This window comes from Haemaphysalis longicornis, unplaced genomic scaffold, assembly GCF_048455015.1.
Source record: "Haemaphysalis longicornis isolate Haplotype H1 unplaced genomic scaffold, Haemaphysalis longicornis Haplotype H1 scaffold_4, whole genome shotgun sequence".
In the NCBI taxonomy this organism is placed as follows: Eukaryota; Metazoa; Arthropoda; class Arachnida; order Ixodida; family Ixodidae; genus Haemaphysalis; species Haemaphysalis longicornis.
The window spans coordinates 180,493,984-180,513,563 of NW_027526361.1; the positions used below are offsets into that span (position 1 = coordinate 180,493,984).

At 50.6% G+C, this 19,580-nt stretch overlaps 1 protein-coding gene across 1 annotated transcript in view; it reads left to right on the forward strand.

The window, feature by feature from the left end:
• LOC144180124 (phosphatidylinositol 4-kinase alpha-like) overlaps positions 1-19,580 on the forward strand; it is a 59,311-nt gene that overhangs the window by 13,970 nt on the left and 25,761 nt on the right. Inside the window, exons 4-7 of the mRNA XM_077708518.1 lie at positions 166-453; positions 4,995-5,196; positions 15,097-15,308; positions 17,196-17,306. Of these exons, the coding sequence (XP_077564644.1) occupies positions 166-453; positions 4,995-5,196; positions 15,097-15,308; positions 17,196-17,306 (813 nt within the window). The remainder of the gene's footprint in view (positions 1-165; positions 454-4,994; positions 5,197-15,096; positions 15,309-17,195; positions 17,307-19,580) is intronic.

The window sequence follows — 19,580 nt, forward strand, 5'->3', positions numbered from 1 at the left end:
TGCGTCCAGTGATCGAACTCACGATTTGTTGTGACGAGTCAAAACGCGTGATCCTCTGGGCCAGCGAAGCGCGTTTAACATTTCGCGTTAACGATGATCACGATCCCTTCACGGAGCATCCAGATGTTCAGTTCGTGTGTCCTCGCGTGTTCGACGTTTCCGCAGACGATCCTGTGGCACGCGGACCGCATGCTGTCGGACGGCATGATCGAGTTCCTGGACTCGTGCGCCCTGGAAGCCCAGGACAGCGGCCTGCTGTCGGTGAACCCGTACCGGTCCTTCGGCGAGGTCCTCAAGAGAGTGTGGACGTCGCTGCTGCACGAGCTGCTCAGTGGCTACTCTCTATTCGAGAGGGAGTGCATGAAGGCGTCGTCGCCGCTCGTGAGCCGCCAGGCCAGGGACGTCCAGAAGTTGGCCAAGCACTTGTTCGCCTCGGGACAGAAGGAGATCCAGGCGAGTAGCCACGCCGTGGCTTCGGAAAGTTCCACATCGTCGGCAACCAGCGGATGGTGCGACATGAAGTCGCCTGCTCAATTACAACTACGGTGCGGTGATGCAGGGGCGATGAACGCACTCGATGAGGTCTGCGCGCCCTCCGTAATGTAACAAAGAACGACTTCAGCCCCTAATACATCATACATTTTTTTGCTTTGCGAAATCGGTGGAGGGAATATCCGCCTTAGCGACATTCGCAGTGCCTTCTGCGTTGCCGACGAACGCTGCGGTTTAAAGGAGCCATGCAGACAAAACGCACGTTTGGTTCATTCGAAAGATTACTTCGTTAGAATCATATTGACACCACTCTTAACGTAAACTTCGCTCAAATAAGCTACATAATTAGGAAAAAACGGAATGGCCATGCGACCCACTAGCTCATTTCCCGCAACAGAACCTATAACGTAATATGTACAGCTGTGCGAACGGATGAGGCCGGCAGAAGCAAACGCCCTTTAGGTAGGGCTCATAAGCTTGCAGGAGGAGCTATTTTCATTATGTACAGTTCAGCGCAAAAATAGAGCTGAACTGTACATTATAGAATACCAACAAGGAATATCAATGGCGTTATTGAGCTATTTTCGATTAATTGTATCGAATATTCATTTTATAGCTGTAAGAATGGTGGGTTAAACAGTGGAAGTTGCCAAAGTACAGGTAAACATAAAAGCCCCAGTGCGTACTACTGTAGGTACTGCGCGCACTCTGGTTGTTATAGGCGCCGGTCGCTGCCAAGAGTGCGACAGGTCGGTCACTCGCGCGCCAGCGCGTTCGTGACTGGCGTGCGCTGCTTTTTCGCCGCACCCAGTGAAGTGATATTAGTATCCCTTTTTATGTTTGCAGCTAACCGGCCCACGAGAAATCTTGAAAGAAACACACACAGCGCGCAAAACAACAGGACGAAAGACGGAGGGAAGTACAACACAAGCGCTGACTCTCAACTAGTTTTTAATAGAAACCTAAAGAATATATACACGCAAGTGTGCACATGCGCAGAAGAACAACATACGATTAAAGTGACACATCACACCGTAATACGCTAAAAGATTAAATAACAAGCACACATTCCAACTTAAAAGACGCACGTGCCGAGTAAATGACATTTCAGGCAAGCACATGCGCAACTATCTTTGCTTCCTTTTCGTGGAGCTTGATGGAAGTCTGGCTGACGCAGTCATCTTGATAGAGGTTAATGTAGAAGGCCTCCACTATTTCCCGAACCTCCAGATTTCTGTGCTCGAAGAGCACTACGGTATCAGCGAAAAGAGGTTCACATCCACGCGTTTCACACTTTTTACAATGTGCGGGCAGATTTGCATACGTGCAGTTTTTCATTGTTCCTGCGTGCTCTCCTAGTCTGATATTCAGGCAACGCCCCGTCTGCCCCACATACACTCTTTTGCAGGACAGCGGAATGCGGTACACAACACCTAATTTGCAAGGCACAACGGCTCGCTTGTGATTGACACCGCACGTGTTCTGGCTGATACCAAGTGGACGACTCTTGTTCACCATGGAACACAGCCTGCCTATTTTGTTCTTTGCCGAGAAGATGCCTCTACACCATATCTTGACCCGACATTTTTCAGCCCGTGTGCCAACTTGTGCATGTAAGGCATGACGGCTCGTTTTTTCCCCCGTTCTTTTTCCTTCTGTACCTCGTTTCTTCCGTGCTTAAACTTTCGGGCTAAGGTCTGACACACCGAAATTACAATATGGTTTGGAAATTCTGCTGCCTGAAGGCGGCTTATCTGATCACCAAAGCTTTTTTCCGCAGTATGGTGGCATGACTTTTTTAATGCTGATCCGAGGGTAGACATCGCGATGCCTCTTTTTACTATTTTCGAATGCCCGGACGCATAATTAAGAAGCGGCATAGCCGACCTACGATTGTACTTCCAGCAAGTGTGGTTCCCTGCAAAATTTATGGCTAGATCTGGAAACTGTAAGCTACTTTCTGCGGGAAGCTCTTGGTGAACTTCAGTCCCATACCGTGGTTTTCGAACGCCTTTACGATCGACGTTTACCAAATGGGAGCAAAAGGTGCTCCTTCAAAATTCAGGCGTCTGTATTGGTTCGAGGGTCGCACCAGTTCTTAGCAACATTTTTCTGGAGAAAGTTGATGTTAACCTGGAGAAGGTGCTTGGAGGCAAGGTGGTCCGTGTCGCAAGATACGTAGACGATTATTTGGTTTTTGTGCACCGGAAGGAAGCATCAATGAAATGTAAAGGTATCGTAAAGGCGTTCGAAAACCACGGTATGGGATTGAAGTTCACCAAAGAGCTTCCCGCAGAAAGTAGCTTACAGTTTCCAGATCTAGCCATAAATTTTGCAGAGCACCACACTTGCTGGAAGTACAATCATAGGTCGGCTATGCCGCTTCTTAATTATGCGTCCGGGCATTCGAAAATAGTAAAAAGAGGCATCGCGATGTCTACCCTCGGATCAGCATTAAAAAAGTCATGCCACCATACTGCGGAAAAAAGCTTTGGTGATCAGATAAGCCGCCTTCAGGCAGCAGAATTTCCAAACCATATTGTAATTTCGGTGTGTCAGACCTTAGTCCGAAAGTTTAAGCACGGAAGAAACGAGGTACAGAAGGAAAAAGAACGGGGGAAAAAACGAGCCGTCATGCCTTACATGCACAAGTTGGCACACGGGCTGAAAAATGTCGGGTCAAGATATGGTGTAGAGGTCATCTTCTCGGCAAAGAACAAAATAGGCAGGCTGTGTTCCATGGTGAACAAGAGTCGTCCACTTGGTATCAGCCAGAACACGTGCGGTGTCAATCACAAGCGAGCCGTTGTGCCTTGCAAATTAGGTGTTGTGTACCGCATTCCGCTGTCCTGCAAAAGAGTGTATGTGGGGCAGACGGGGCGTTGCCTGAATATCAGACTAGGAGAGCACGCAGGAACAATGAAAAACTGCACGTATGCAAATCTGCCCGCACATTGTAAAAAGTGTGAAACGCGTGGATGTGAACCTCTTTTCGCTGATACCGTAGTGCTCTTCGAGCACAGAAATCTGGAGGTTCGGGAAATAGTGGAGGCCTTCTACATTAACCTCTATCAAGATGACTGCGTCAGCCAGACTTACATCAAGCTCCACGAAAAGGAAGCAAAGATAGTTGCGCATGTGCTTGCCTGAAATGTCATTTACTCGGCACGTGCGTCTTTTAAGTTGGAATGTGTGCTTGTTATTTAATCTTTTAGCTTAGTACGGTGTGATGTGTCACTTTAATCGTATGTTGTTCTTCTGCGCATGTGCACACTTGCGTGTATATATTCTTTAGGTTTCTATTAAAAACTAGTTGAGAGTCAGCGCTTGTGTTGTACTTCCCTCCGTCTTTCGTCCTGTTGTTTTGCGCGCTGTGTGTTTTTTCAAGATGATTTACCAACTCGCCCAACTTTCGGTGCTACCACAAGAAATACCGCGACGAGAACGTCGCAGGATGTCCTTGGTCTCCTCCTCCCTACCCACTCCTAAACCGCTAAAACGCCTACGTCCGGGCCTGTCAAAACGCGGTTCACCTGGCTGTGTCTTCTCTTAGTGGCCAAGCCTCGCACGTTTAGGGTCGCTAAAGATCAGGGACTCAAGAGAAGAAATTCTCTGTTTGGAAACCGGGGGCGTGACGCTTACCTTTCCCGTCCAGCGCGTCGCCAGGCGACGCCTTTGGTCCCCGGGTCACCGAATCACCGAAGTGTTCTGGGACACCCCCGCCGCCTCTGCCGTCGTGCGCTCCAACGAGACGTTTACCTCCGGCCGCTACGTCGAACGAAGCCCTGGCGTCGTCTTCATCGGCGGTTCGTTGGCGCCACTCTCGGCAACGTCGACGTGGAATGGTTCCGAGACCGGGTTCCCGGTCACCTCCAAGTAGCTAGTTTGCGCCACCGTCTTTTCACAGGTCCCCTAAAACCTGGCTTCTGCTCCGCGGAAAAGGTGTCACCCCCCCCACCCCCCACCCCCTGCTTCCGGGCTTCCGGATCCTCACCCTCCGTGACGTCCATAAAATGCTCAACAGCCATGTCGGTGCCAGTGGGTCCCACAAGATTCGCGTACGAACGCTCACACGAACGCCCTCAGTGCGTCCGCACCGTCGACACCTAGTACGCCGCGGCACCCTACAATCGCGTAGGACGCGACCTTCGCCGTGGCAGCGATGGCCGCCCGGGCGCTACACCGAGTGCCAGCCGGGAAGGTTATACAAAATTAAAGCCGTTCCACTCACGTGAAAGCTGTCGGAAGTGCAGGGCAGTGATTCGCCACAATGGGCTGTGGCGCCGTTATCCACTCACTGCTACCATTCATCACGCTCTTCGCCGCTCTGTCTCACTCCTCTCCTGAACGCATTTCAAATTTGGAAAGCTTCGCGTTCCCCTATCGTTGTTTTGACGGAGGGGCAGTTGATTTTTTACCCTCTATTCGCCAACAGTCCCAGCGCACTACGTTAGTCGAGGCAGTGCAGCGCACTCATTTTTTCCTCACTTTGGCCGCTGCAGTTGAAGGCGTACGACGCGAGCGAAGCGGAGCAGAAGGCGCATCGGCGTGCGTGCGTGCATCGTTTCCGGAGCAGCGTCCAGACGGTGGCCACCTGCCTGGACATCCTGGCGTGGGCCGAGACGGACGAGACCGGGGCCGACATGCTGTGCGGCAAGCTGGCCGAGAAGCTCGCGTCGCCGCACGGGCTCAAGCTCGGACTGGGTACGGCGTGCAACTCTCGTAACTCATTTGTCTGTGGATATCGCACATTTTAGTCTACTGCGATGCTTTGTCCCATTATTGTGGACGCGCTGTGAATGCCTTAAGTGTGTGGCAAAGCGTGCAATGATAAAACATAATTTACGCGATGCCTTATCATCCAAAATCCGGCACCATGGCCAAATGTGTGCCCACAAAATGACTGGAAGATGGCATCAAAGACGACGAAATGGTCGAAAATGAACAGGCGAAAAAATTCACGCGGTGATATTATATTTTAGGGGCGAAGCACCTTCTGGGCTCGGGCTGTCGGCGTCTCATGTAGTCACGGTACTAAAACACCGGGCCACTCGTTTTCCAACGTCTCGCACTAGAACGTCTCATCTCCATGGGCAAAAACGTGTACTAAATGAACACACCGGAGCACTCGTTTTGCAACGGCTCGCGCTAGAACGCTTCGTGCTTCAAAGACACTAGACTTTTACAACGAAGCTGTACGTATAATCCTACCCCCAAAGGTGTTATCTCAGTGGGCAAAACTCCAAGGCGACAAGAATACACTCATACACTGCGTGCTTCGCCACTCCCCAGGTTTCACTTCCCGTTAGTGGTGATGGCCCGGTTTTTCAGAGAAGCTCCCGCAAAGTAATTTCTAGTTTCCCGACCGGCCACAGGACTCCCAAACCGCAGAATACGAGCATTTGCATATCAGTACCACGTGCTTTCAATTTGCGGCCGTCCTTTTAGAGAATTCGGAATCAGATAAGTTCTTGTACGAGTTGGGTAGATTTTGTTGCAGAAAATGGAAGGTGAGAGAAGGCTGCTAACGAAATATCGATTGGGGGTTTTAGAATCGGACAGCATGATTGGTGGGGTTGCCTTATGCGAAACTCGTAACGCAATGGCTGGCGCCCACGCCGTGGTTGAGCGGAGTGTATTAACGGTCAGGGAGTTGAGTGTAGGGTTACTGGGGTCGGTAAGTGCAACGATCAGCACCCGTGACCACCCTGCCCGCCTCAGATACCTTCCACCCCAACCCAACTCACCCGTTCCTTATGACACACACAGCGTCTTCTCCACACAGCTACCCCAATTCCGAAAAACTATTCACCCCTCATCCTCTCCAGAATTCCCGGCGTGCGGAGGCCTCGCTGCCCTTGGCTTGGCTTGGCATGGCTAGTCTACTCGCCTGCCCACACTGTCCTGCAATAGAGACGCTCGCGCAGGCACTGTGCGAGTGTCCACAACGTTCGCTGGCTCGATCAGCGCTGAGAGCGTCATATGCGAAACTGGGACTGTCTTAAAGCACCTCATCAAACCTGCTGTTCCCGGAATGTCACACATCAAATCGCGAAAGGGCGTTGCGTGCCCTGCTGGACTTTTTAAAGAACACGGGACTCTCGGACCGGCCGCCAGTGCTGTCCATGCTGCGCGGCGTGTGAACCGTCTTCTCCCTTTCTATCTTTATAAGTGCAGAGCACTTTAGGCGCTCGCCTTGTCGTTCTAGCTCGCTCGCTCGCTCGCTCGACCCAAGTATATGGAGCACCAAGGCGGCGTCCCGGGGTAACGCGGTTGTTCGCGGCGTACCCCAGATGATTCGATAGCCAAGCGGTTATATAGTCATAAGCGTTCGAAACTCGTTAAATGCTAGCGCTTGTCATGCATCTTCCCGTTGTCTAGCGCAAACTATTGGTACATTTCAGGGAAAATATAATTAACCGAGCTCCCACGTTCATTTAGTTAAGGACGCCCGTTTGGCTGGTTTTTACGATAGTAAACGCAAAATGTCGCAGTGCAACGCCGGCATGTGCGGGGAGAAAAGCACGAAGAGAACAGAATTCCCGCTGGCGCAGTTTCAGGCAGGGAGCGCGCGAGCACTGCGAAGGCGGGAAAGTGGAATTGCATATCGTGGTAACAGCGAGCGAAGAACAGCGCTACAGCCCCTTATGGCGAATCACTGCTCTGCACTTCCGACAGCTGCTCACATTGAGTGGAACGGCTTTAATTTTTTTGTCTGTCCACACTCTTTCCTATCTATCCTCCTCGTAGACTTAGTCTTGATTGAGGTGCCTTCAACCCGAGAGGCAGTTATCGGCTGAGTCGACCTTCGTTTCTCTTCCAATAAAGCAACTCTCTCTCTCGCTCTCTCTCTCTCTCTCTCGCTCTCTCTCTCTCTCTCTCTCTCTCTCTCTCTCTCTCTCTCTCTCTCTCTCTCTCTCTCTCTCTCTCTCTCTCTCTCTCTCTCTCTCTCTCTCTCTCTCTCTCCAAATGCTGTGGAGACGCCCCGTATACCCCTTTCCAATTTAGCTGTCACGAGCAGTGGGAAAAGGTGCTGGAAACCGCCTTCGCCAGCTGAGCTAGCGCAGCCACCGGCTGGCACAACCTGAAGCCACACAACACTTCATCAAGGGCTCCTCTCTCTCTCTCTTCCGGGAAGTCCGACTCGTGTCGGACGTTCCCATAATCGAGTTTGCGTTGTTTGCGCTGTATAGTTAAAAGTAAGGACGGATAACCACGGCTGATACAAGTGTTACGATGGGTCCTGCACAAACAGGGGCGGATTTGTGGGGCGGTGGGAATCTTTTCAGCGATCATGATTGTATGAAAGAGGTAGAGAAGTAAAGAGAAGAAGCAGCAGCAGCGGTCCGTAACGGTGGGCTCCTGCTCCACTTCTCTTTGCCCGACCGTTTTTAACATTTGGTGGCGAAATCCTGTGCCGCAACGACTGCCATCTGCGCGGGATACGAAGGGTCTGTTTCTCATACACTTCGCCGTGAGTCGGAGAGGAATCGTTTCACGGAGTGGCTCTGGAACGTCACTGGCGGGGAGGCGATCAGCTGCAGCCTTCGACGCAATGGAGCGCCTCAAGAGCAGGCTCTCTCCGCGAAGAGCTAAAAATACGAGGCTTAGCAAGGAAGTTCGCTCTCTGATGCGAGGACACCGCCAATGTCACTGGTTTGAAGGATCGCCTTTTGGCCAACCACGCCGAGCTTTTAAAAAATTGGAGCAGCTTGCACTACTAGTGCAAGACTGGAGAAACAGCTGAGCTGGCGGCCCCTCTCCCTTCATCGGAGACCTGGTTGTAGCAGCTGACATGAATTTCCGAACTTGCCGCTGAAAGTTCTGCATGCCTGGCAGGCCCGGATCGTTTTGTCTGCGGCCGTTCACATCTCTTGCAAAGTGGACTCGCATTAGCACACGTTGGAAAACGCGGCAACCTGCTTCGCGAAACCGCCGTTCGTGCTCTACACTTTAGACGCGAACGCACGTGAACTGGCGAGGAGAAGAGCACGCCAGAGATCACGCCACGACGGTGGAGCTGCCCGACGCCGGGCGCTCCTCACGGGGCACACGCTCACGTGTGCTCGGTATGCTTTCTTGGTATTTTTTGCGGAAATCTCACGCGACGCAAGCCCACGTGCAAGCATGGACGACAATGGGCGCTCCTCACGAGACGCACGCTCACGTGTGCTTGGTATTTTTCTGCAAACGCACCAGCACCAAGCTCAAGCGTAGCTGTTTAAAATTAGCGAGGAGCTGGAGGGCGTTTTTACGGCGGATGAACTCGATATCGATTCTCAAACGGCAGAAGAATACAACTATCGCACTTTCAACTCGTTGGCGCCAATTCGCCACGAAATCAGCCTTGTATAGAACGAGCCTCTCAAAATTCCCCTCAAGTGCCAACCGTCTAAGAAGTCCTGTTCAGACAGGAACGTGCGGCCACTACCTTGGGACCTCGGCTGCCACAGCTGAACATACTTGTCCTTCGAAGTGCGTGCGCACGTGCACACGCGCGCACGCAGGCACACGCAGACACACGATGAAGCCCGTCTGCTCAGTCTCGGCCTTCACAACACGGCCGAAGAACTTATACTGAGCCACACAGCCACAATCTGCGATTAGGCTTGTCCCCTGCGGGGTGATTACGGCTGGCAACATATAAATGGCAGTCTCAGGAGCGAGAGCAACCACAGACATTTCCGCCAGAAATTACAAATAACATCTATGTCTCCAACCTCCCAGAAAATATGCACCCAGACCATCATGACGGGAAGAGAAAAGCCAGAGCCGCGGCAATCGAAAAACGGCATCGCGAACACTCCAGAGCAGTGTACACTGAGGACACCCCATACCAGCGACACCAAGGAGCAGCGGTTGCAGTGGTCACCTCAACGGATGAACCACCCACCGGTCTCACAATCAATACCGGCTCCATCCAGGAAGCGAAGAAGTGGCGATCGCCTTGGCTATACCCCAAACCACCACGATTACAGTAATCTCCGATTGTCAAGCGGCATACAGAAGCTACACGGCTGGCGCAGTTTCTCCAACAGCACGGCGCCTCCTGAGCAAAACCTATCCCTCTTATGTGGTCAGAATCTTGTGGACCGCTGTCTACTCCGATCTCCCTGGCAACGGCACAGCCCATACAATGGCCAGCGCTCTCACCAACCGGGCCTCAGCAAAGGAGCCCAGTCCAATGCCGATTGAGACTTACAAAGAAACAATATTATAGCTTAGGTAGGAGGACATTTCATCCCGCTCAACCCAGATTATCTAATTATCTAAAAGGCAGGAAAACACATACTACGAATTCAAACACGTTTCCAAACCCAGCACGACTAAATCATCTATTCCGTACACAACATTGCCCGGAGGGGGCTTTTAGCGTCAATTCAGGCACACTCTATCAAATCGTTTGGGAGTGCGACCGAAACCCCGACCTCACCCCGTTCCCAACCCTTCCCGTGAACAGTGGGAGAGCATGTAGTGGCAGCACGAGCCAATGAAAATGCCGAGCCACAGAAACACGCATACATTTAGAACACAAGTCAGGAGCTGACGGGCCAGCAGCAGCTATGCCTGGGCGTACGCTCGGAGTTTCTGGGAGCACTTGTTGCACGCCATGGGGTTCGCGCAGCGAGCCTCAGAGTGGTTCTTCTTCGTGTTCAGCAGTGCGGCTAAGGTCCCTAAAATTTAGGGGCCCTAAGTGCGGCTACAGGAGGCAGTGGCGGAGCCGTGGAGTAATCTGGAAGGGTACGTTTGCGGGCCGTCTTGTGGGTTTTGGTGGCTGTTGCAACTGGGGTGGCTGAGGAGGGTGAACCGCAATTAGCATTGGAGATTAGTCTGGTTGTGCAGAAGGCGGCTGCTCAATGAAGGCTGGCTTGAGGCGATCAACAGAAATACTGCCCTGTCTGCCACCAAAGTCCATGGTGAAATGCTTATCAGCACGGGGAATGACGCGGTAGGGTCCGTCGTAAGGGCGTTGAAGTGGTTTCCGCATCATGTCGCGGTGGACGAAAACTTAGGGGGACGTCGCCAGCTCGATGGGCACATGGAGATTCGCACGTTGCTGGCAGTGTGATGCAGGTGCACGAACTGAGCGAAACGAATCTTGCAGTTTGGTCCCGTAGTCGGTGGGGTCATACCACGGTGATGATTCTGAAGCAGTAAAAAACTCTCCTGGCAGGCGTAGAGGCACACCAAAGACCATCTCTGCGGGCGTGCAGGGTAGATCCTGCTTCAAAGTAGCACGCAGACCTAGAAGAACCAACGGAAGGGAGGTGGACCAATGGGTAGCGTCCGGCTTTGACACCATATGCAGCGGGGATGCGTAAGTGCTTGACGACGGTCGAACAATCGCGAGCTCAAGCATGTGTTCGAACTCACCACGTGCGATCTTTTAGCGGTCAGGCGACGAGCTCGAGCGTGAATAGGTGGTCCAGTAGTGACAATGTGGTGAGTTACGTCATGTCGGACGAAGAAGAGGAAGTTGGCAGGCCACAGAAGTAACGGGAATTCCTCAAGAAGCTCGTCATAGACCGACTTTAACGAGTTGCTTGCGAGCGCCAAGATCGGTTCCTTCGATGCTATATAGGTTCTTCGTCGTCTTTGGCAGTGCTGCTACAATGTTATCCAGTTCGAGCCTCGACGACAAGATTATCTTGGCGGCGAGCGCCAGGATTCCCCATAGACTTCCGGGCTAGGAAGCCACCCCACAATTTATTTTTCCTCATTAAAGTTTCTTCTTCTTCATCAGCGTATATGATGTATTTTACCGATGAGTCAGCATTACCCATGTCATTAACATATAGGTTGAATAGAATTGGCCCTAGAACACTCCCTTGTGGTAAATGGCTATTAATGGTAAAAATGACGAATGGTGGTCGCATGACTACATGAGTATTGTTGCCAATGCAACCATACTCATGCCTATACTCGAAGATCATCCCAAGGCCAGAGGCGAACTGCGTATTCCATAACAGGAAAGCTAATCTGTTAGTATACTATTTGGCATGCAATCAAATGCATTTCTGAAAACTAATGGTATAAAGCTTTTCTTCAAATTGCACAAAACTTGTTCTGTTAGAGTGAGAATTGCTGCTACGATTCATCGCGCCGCTGTGCTGCAAGCTTCGTGCAGCGTTCTTGTGCTTTCTGGCAAACACTACCACTACGTGCGCCCCCCGCGTGCACGCCTCTGTCGGTGACTCAGGCTTGCAGCGACAGCCAAGAGAGAGAGAAATAGCTTTTATTTGCACCCGTCTAAAATGACGAGGAAGAGGGCATTAGCCTAGACCCCCGTTCACCCCCTAACCGCCGGCCGGAATCCCTTGGTATTCGGCGGCGGTCAGGGCGAGACCTATGACTTCGCGTTGCTTTTCTGCTTTATGGCTGAGTAAGATCGCCCAAGATTCCACATTTCTGTTCGGGTCGTTATAGAAAGGGCATGTCCAGACCATGTGGACTATGTCCGCAATGCTATTGCAGTGAGTGCATATAGGAGTAAAGACTTCCGGATGCCATTTGCTGTACAGTTGAGGGTTCGGAAACACCCCGGTTTGCAGTTTCCTCCACATAACTTCCTCTTTTTTGCTGAGCTGTTTATCCGCCACTGGATAGGTCTTGCGACCGAGCTTATAATGAGAAATTATTTCCTGAAATTTCCCGAGTTCGTCACCCGAAGCAAAGGGTTGCTCGCGTGGAGGCGGTGAGTGAGCTGCGATCGACCGGCAAGTGAGACCTCGGGCGGTCGCATGCGCCTTTTCGTTCCCCCACAGGCCCTGGTGGGCCGGGCACCACATCAGTGAAATTTGCTGTGCTGCTACTTGACCTTCTCTGAGATTTTTGGCGGCTGCAGCAGAGTGCCTGCCCATATCATAATTCTTAATGGCTGCCTTAGAGTCACTAACAATCACCCTTGTAGCGGTTTGTGCCACCTCAGTTGCATTTGTGATCTGCCAGTGGAGACCTGACCCGGCGATGCAGACGCCACAGCCTCGATGTCTCTCCCCCTCTCTGACTCAGCGTGCTCTGCAACTGGCGACCCCTCACGCACTCTGGAAAGAGTGTTATGTGTGTTAGTACTATGTTCACACCGTGTGAAAAAGCAGGAGGAGCGTTGTTTGACCGTTAGCGCTTTCTGCACAAATACGCGTGGCCCCAAGTGCAGAACCGCATTCGTTTTGGAGCAGCGAGTTCATGATGTCGCTCTACTCGAGTCCTCTACTGTAACCTCGCCCGTCAGGACATTGTTCCTGTATTTCTTCGGCTCATCTCTCGTCATGCAGTAAACCAGCTAAGCTTGCCTTCGGCTTCTTGTCGTCGTCACCACGGCAGCAACCATTGCTGGCCGATCTTCACTACTCTACCTCACATGACGGAAGCGACGGAGCTCGGTTCGGGGACGCCTTCCCATATCTAAAAACTGGTTTGCAGCGGTTTTTACACATTTTAGGAAATTGTGGTACCAGTCACCTGCCAGATGTATCTGCACCATCGGCTGATACATTCATTGTACACGATCTGCGTAGGCTGGGCAAGGTATTCGCTTATGACCAGAGACTGTTGGGTGTGGATTCAGAAACCGGAGTAAGTCTGCTCATTGTATCTATATCTGGCGCTTACTACCGCAGGACTTATTAGTAGCACTGAAGCTGAACGACTCGCAGCAGCGAACACTATGTTCGCTTGAAGACTTCGAGGACCCGTTCGACAGAAAGCGTCCCTAGAATGTGCGACTGAGGTTATGGTCTGCGTTTTGCGAGTGAACAGTGCCGTTAAAGCCGCATCGGAGTCCGAGCAAAAATCACCCAGCGTGATTTAGATGGCGCCCTTGTTAGTGCGCAACCGATAGAGAAGAAAACAAGTACCTCCAGTAGTAATGCTATGTCCGCAAATCTTTCGCCTACGCGTCTAGACGCGCACGCACCGGATCCGGAAGAGCCGACACCCGTTTCTACACTAACGGACACAACCCATCTGTTTTTTTTTTTTTTCAAACGAGACTACGAGGGTTGCGACTTCACCACTCATCGACCTGAATGGCACCGGAGATCCTCTTTCGGACCTATTATCTCCCTCAAGGCGCAGACCAGGATGATATAAACATCTACGTGTCCGAGCAACGAAGGAACCACTGGGGATTCAGCGAGCCAATCGCAACGATAACATAGTCAAGTGCTTCATGCAGAATTCTCTACCTGCAAGAGGACAAAGATAGACCTTACACAACATGATCCGGTCGATTCTGGAGAGTTGATAGAAACGGGCGCGGATTATTGGTGGACACAGGTACAGGAGGTCTCTACATTACATTATTAGTAGTTTAGACCTGCATCGTCCTCGGGGGGAGGACGCATAAAAAGATGCAGATAAAGAGAACAGGAAGAAATAGCAGCTGTTCGGAATGCCAGCCTCCTGCCTCGCCCCTCTTCACTCGGCCGTTTTTAATAACGTTTTAACAGTGCACGGAAATACTACTAATAATAATAATCACGATAAATCGCGCTCATTTACTCACTCATGAAGGGACGGCCTTTGCGGCAGCACGAGAAATAGTAATTGCTACAATACTTAATATATTGTACCCATGCCACACGCACACAAAAAATGACATTAAGTGTTTAAGGCCTTAAGATACCGAATTACATTAATTCAGCGGGTCGTGCTACACGCGAAAACGCAAGGGCAATCAATGTGTTAGGCATGATCAAGCAAAAAAGAAAAAATCACTCCTATTTTATAAGTCTTTAACGTTGAGAAAAACGTCTTACAAGGGTTTAAAATGTTTTTTTGTGAAAGAAAACGTTACGAGAAATAGTGTTTTCTTAAAAATGGTGTCAGCCGTTTCTAAAAGTGGCTTCAGCAGCTGCCATCGCCTGCCAGCAGTAGCCAATACCAAAAAAACATTTAACATGACGAGTAACACGATGTTTAGGCCTTTTGCCACTGCTTTAGGGAACTTCGTTTTTTTTTTTTTTTTTCATAACTTCGCCACCAAGAGTGTACAAAAAATCATCTTATTTGAAAGTTCATCTATGCTTCCGCGTCAACACTTTGGTGCTGAGAGTTTCTTTGGTTTCATTTGGCGCTCACCGTGTTCGAGAGTACACAGAATTAGGGTGTTCGTGAAGGTGAATGAGTTGTGCGGAACTCGTTAAACCAAAAATGACATTCAAGCGAATGGCAATAGATTTGGCGTATAGCAGCAAATTAATGGCATTAAAACTTAAGGAATTTTAAGCACTGTGTCATTTTTCGTGTACGTGTGGCATGGATATTTGTCTATTAGGGAGAAAAAGTGCGAAGCAGGCGACATGTAGGGGATTTCTATGAAAACCAAGTAAGAATGCGTGCAGCCACTGCTCACTTCAAAGTGGGAGCACCAGGGCATAATTTGTAGAAACAATGCATCAGATCGTATTCGCACGCATACAAACAAATCAGGCGCATATATAATCAAACAGCTCACATCCACAGCTCTCATACCTGGATGGATGAGTCAAGTGGAGCTAGCTCTGATGTTTTGGTTCTGATGGCGTTACACGAATTCTTGGGTAGAATTAGCTCGCATGGCAGAGCTGTTAGATGTCCGGGTTGGCATTATGTTGGCTGCAGGCCACTTGCCCATCCTGATGAGCTGCCTGGACGGCATCCGGTCGCTGGCCGAGACGTTCCCCCTGATAGCGGACACGTGCCTGGTGGCAGTGCGGGACTTCCTGGGTGGCCCGGCACCCGTGCTCCTCCTGCTGTACTCGTGCATCGAGGAGCTCAGCTGCTCGGGGGACAAGCCCGTCGTCAAGCACATGTGCCAGGCTGCGCTCAGGCAGGTGCGTCATTCACGGCAATGTGCGGCCGTGTACGCCGCGTAACGCATGATGTTGAATACCGCACTGCCGTGGCCTGTCTACCGAAATCGAGGTACTACAGAAAAGGAGACTCACGGAAGAAACACCAGGAATCAATCTTAAAGATTATTGAAGCTCTATTGCAGCGATCAATGTGAATCCAGGTTATAGCAGCACTCGAAAGGAACAATTTGGGCACTCAATAAGACTTCTTTTTTCTCTTCTCTCATTAACAGGGGGACAAGTTTGCAGTATTAAGACCTCCACCTCACATTTAAAACACGTGTGCATGAAGTGCAGATACCGCAAATCGTGACAAGCGATAGATAATTACCATGCTTTTGTTATAATATTGCTTTCTCAAGTCTAACCAATCTTACCTACATTGAATGGCGTACAATCATCATGCTTTTGTTATAATATTGCTTTCTCAAGTCTAACCAATCTTACCTACATTGAATGGCGTACAATCATCCGAGAGACATTAAAGACAACAGCAGCAAACTGTGTCTGAAATAGGTTCTTTTGAATGCGCCAATTTTCTGCAGAACAGAGCTTAGACGCCTGAAACAAGAGGCGAAAGTACTCGAGGAGAGCGGTATAATACGGAAGAGGACCATTTCGTGGCTAGAATGCGAACGCGCAGTTACAACTGAGACCTGCTAATTGCTTTGTTGCCCTGCTCCACGTCCCGAATGGTTGCTCGGCTTGGGATTGTTACTGCACTACCGCGTACAAAGAGAATCATGTGTCATTGCTCAGAAAAGACGTCCCCAAAGCAGGCTTGTCTAGTTCTCGACATCCCTGCGGGTTCTCCTCTCAGGTTCCAAAGGACTCACTCCATTCTAAGCCTTGGTTATGCATCCAGCTACACAATAACATAGCCGCACCGATGCCAGCCTGGTAGGGTATACATCAGCCAGTCAACACACTTGCCTTGTCCTCGGAGTGAACATGCTCCCAAGAGGCGGTGGAGCGCGCCCACTAAAAAACTCTGCATTGTTCTCCATCACCGCAATGGTGCGGGAATCCTATCACGGGTATGATTTCCTTGCATGTGGCACTGGTAGGCACTTTTACTCAATGTGTGTGTGCGTGTGTGTGTTTGTGTCTGAGTGTGCGTCTGTGTGCGTGAGGGTGTGTCTAAGTGTGAGCGTCTGTGTTTGTGTGTTTGGGAGTCTGGGTGTGAATATGTGTGTGCGCATGAGTGCATGTGTCTGAGTGTGTGTCTGAGTGCACATGTTTGAGTGCGTGCGTGTGTCTGTGAGTGCATGTGTGTGTCAGTGTGCGTGTGTGTATGTATCTGAGTCTTCCTGTGCCTGCGTGTGCGTGCATGTGTGTGTGTGTTATGATGTGCGCGTGTGTGCGCGGGCGTGAGCGCGAATGTGAGTGCGCGAAACTGTGAGTGTGCGGATGTGTGTCATGCAAGTGTGCATGTGTGTCTTGCGTCGTGTGCGCGTGTCATGCAAGTAAGATTGCCAGCATGTTAAAATTTCCGTTTTTGTCAAAGCTCAGCAGGTCGTCCAATCTATCCAGGCGGCATCGATTATTCCGAAACCCTCCAGTACAATGCGCTTCAGGGGCCAGACGTTTCCTCGTTGCGTGAAGATCGAGTTTCAACCCAGATCAGATTACGGTGGCAAATGTGTGGAACTACCTGCGCGAGCTGACGGACAGCGCCATAACTATAAAACACTAAACTGTAGGATAGCGTTCTTGTAAAGGCGCAGCTCTGGATAAGTCTAATTTTCCTGCTTAAAAACATCACCCCGTGTATTGTACAGTTAGGATTTGCAATCACGGACTAACCTATTTCATGCGGTAAAAAGCCTCCCCCCCCCCCCCTCCAATGAAATCTGTCTGGTGCAGCTCCGCGACGCAGCTATCGACTGCCTGTGCGGCGTCCTCCGTGTGGGCATGAGCCAGGACCTGGACTGTGTGCAAGCCTACCTGGCGTCCGCTTCGAATCGGCTCTACCAGGTACCACAGCACAGGCAGGCGTTTATGCGCCGACCTTTTTCTGCAGTTTATCGCACACACCTCAAATTTTGTGTTGCACGCTTGCTGTGTACGTATGCGCGTTTGTTGTCTTACGTATGCTGCAAGAAGGGGAGGTAAGAACGGGAGGGTGCCACGGTTTCCCAGAAGGTTTGGATCTGCGGCTAGGTCTCCCATTTTCAGTATTACCCTACGACCCGTGAGGAAATTCCTGGTGTACTAATACGCTTTTAGCCCACAGTCGAGAGTATTTAGTTGCGAGAGGATGGCGGCATGTTAACGTTGTCAAACGCCCCTTGAGGTCGACCGCAAGGATGATTGTGGGTGAGTTACGCGTGGCAGGCAGCATTATACCTCTGAGCTGGAGTAAGATGTCTTGCCTAAACAGTCGAGGTTGAAATCCAAGTGGTCGCAGGTAGCTTACCGTGATCGTCGAGATACGCACAAGTCAGGGATATAAGTCGACGGTTATCAGTACTCGTGGGTTCGCCCGGCTTAGGTATGAGCCTGACTTCCGCTGTCTTCCATTCATCTGGGAGTAAGCCCGTCTGTCAGTGTGATTGAGATAATCTCTTAGCTCAAGCAGGGAAGGGTTTTCCAGGTTATCCAGGGCCTTGTTTGTTATTTGGTTTATTCCAGGAGCCGTATTGCGGCGAAGATTGACCAAGGCGGCCGTAACTTCACGTAGATGGATGTCGTCGTCTAGGAGTGGGTTGGGGCGTCCAGAGTAAAGGAGAAAGGGTTCCGTCGAGAGAGTGGGAAGATAGCGCGCAGTAAGAGTGGCGAGGTGGTGGCGAGCACGGGACTGTGGCCCAGAAAAAATCATTTGCTCGGGCCGATAATGTCCCCGCACCGCCGGCCGCCCAGCTTTCCCTTTGCTCTCTTCCTCCTTCGTTCGCCCTCTCGTCGCTGTGCCTCTCTACAAGGCTCTTCCCTTCTTCGCTCTCCCCAGAGGCGTCTTTTCTTTCGCAACGACGTCTGTCGTATGCCTGTCCTGCTATGCAGGAGGAATGCCTGCACGCGCGGAATTTAAACACCCGTGCGCTGCCGGAATAGGCGGCGCAGATAATCGCACGCCACCGCATACATGGCGATCGCTTATTCCCTATCAGGGGGCGTTTGTTCTGACATTATGAAGACCCGCTAAAAATATTGTACTAACTCAGCAGATGTAAGACGCAACTGAATGACGACGACTTCAGATGCACCAAAGAATGAGCAAGAATAATATGGAACGCCACAACATTCAGGCTAGCGTGATTCTGCTTACGACAAATCGATGCAGCGCAAAAATTACCCTCTGTTGTTAGCCCGCTTTCCGGCCGCGTGCTTAATTATTTATGCCGCTTCTGCGCACGAACAACGCTTACAAGGGTCGCCCGGAGTCTCCATCGGCAAACGACAATGATACACACATTTCTATTGCAATGACTGAATTGGACGGCTGCCCTGTTGTAATAAGTATACAAAAACACTGTCATCTTGATAAGGCACCCAAGAATATCAAACGCAACCTTCATTGTAACTCATATCGCGACTTACCACCCGATGTTCACTGTCGCTATACGGTCGTGTTATTTCGTCGATAATGCCGTGGACTCCAAACAAAATGCTGCAATTTATATGGCTGCAATTTTAGGCCTACCAGGGTTCCCGGCGGTTTTTTTTTTTTTTTTTTCTTTAAGCGGCTGACCAGCAAAACCGTCTCGTCAAACCTTTTCTTTTGGCGAGTCATCACCACAGAGATATAGGGTCCGGACGAATTCAAATATCGCAAAATGAAGGCTTGTCAAAAGACCGCACTGTCAGGGCCTCGATCTTGAGCAGATTGCTACATCGCGGGCATGCAGTCACGGGTGCTGTTATCGCGTTTCTGTTATTTTCTGATGAGCGTGCGGGTGCCGGTCCGTGTTCTAGGCACACTCTGTTTTGGACGTTAGTTGGAGAACGGAGAGAAAGCTGAGGCAACTTTTATAATCGCTAGTGATTAGAACCAGTTGCTCCTTTCGCCTTCCGTAAACCTGTTGAAACACAGCCGAAATGGTATTCACCAATTTAGAAAATGGAGTCCGATTCGGGGCAAGCAGTGCGCAAAAGGTAGCGTTTCTGTGGAGGCCAGTTGTTTGAACGTGGTCTCTACATGTTGTTTTCGCGCCCTGCAAATCAATAATTAATGTATCTTTGCCGTACGACCACCTAATTCCTACGGGTCCGGGTTACCCAGAAGGTGGTGTCGAAATCAAGCCGTGCGAAGGA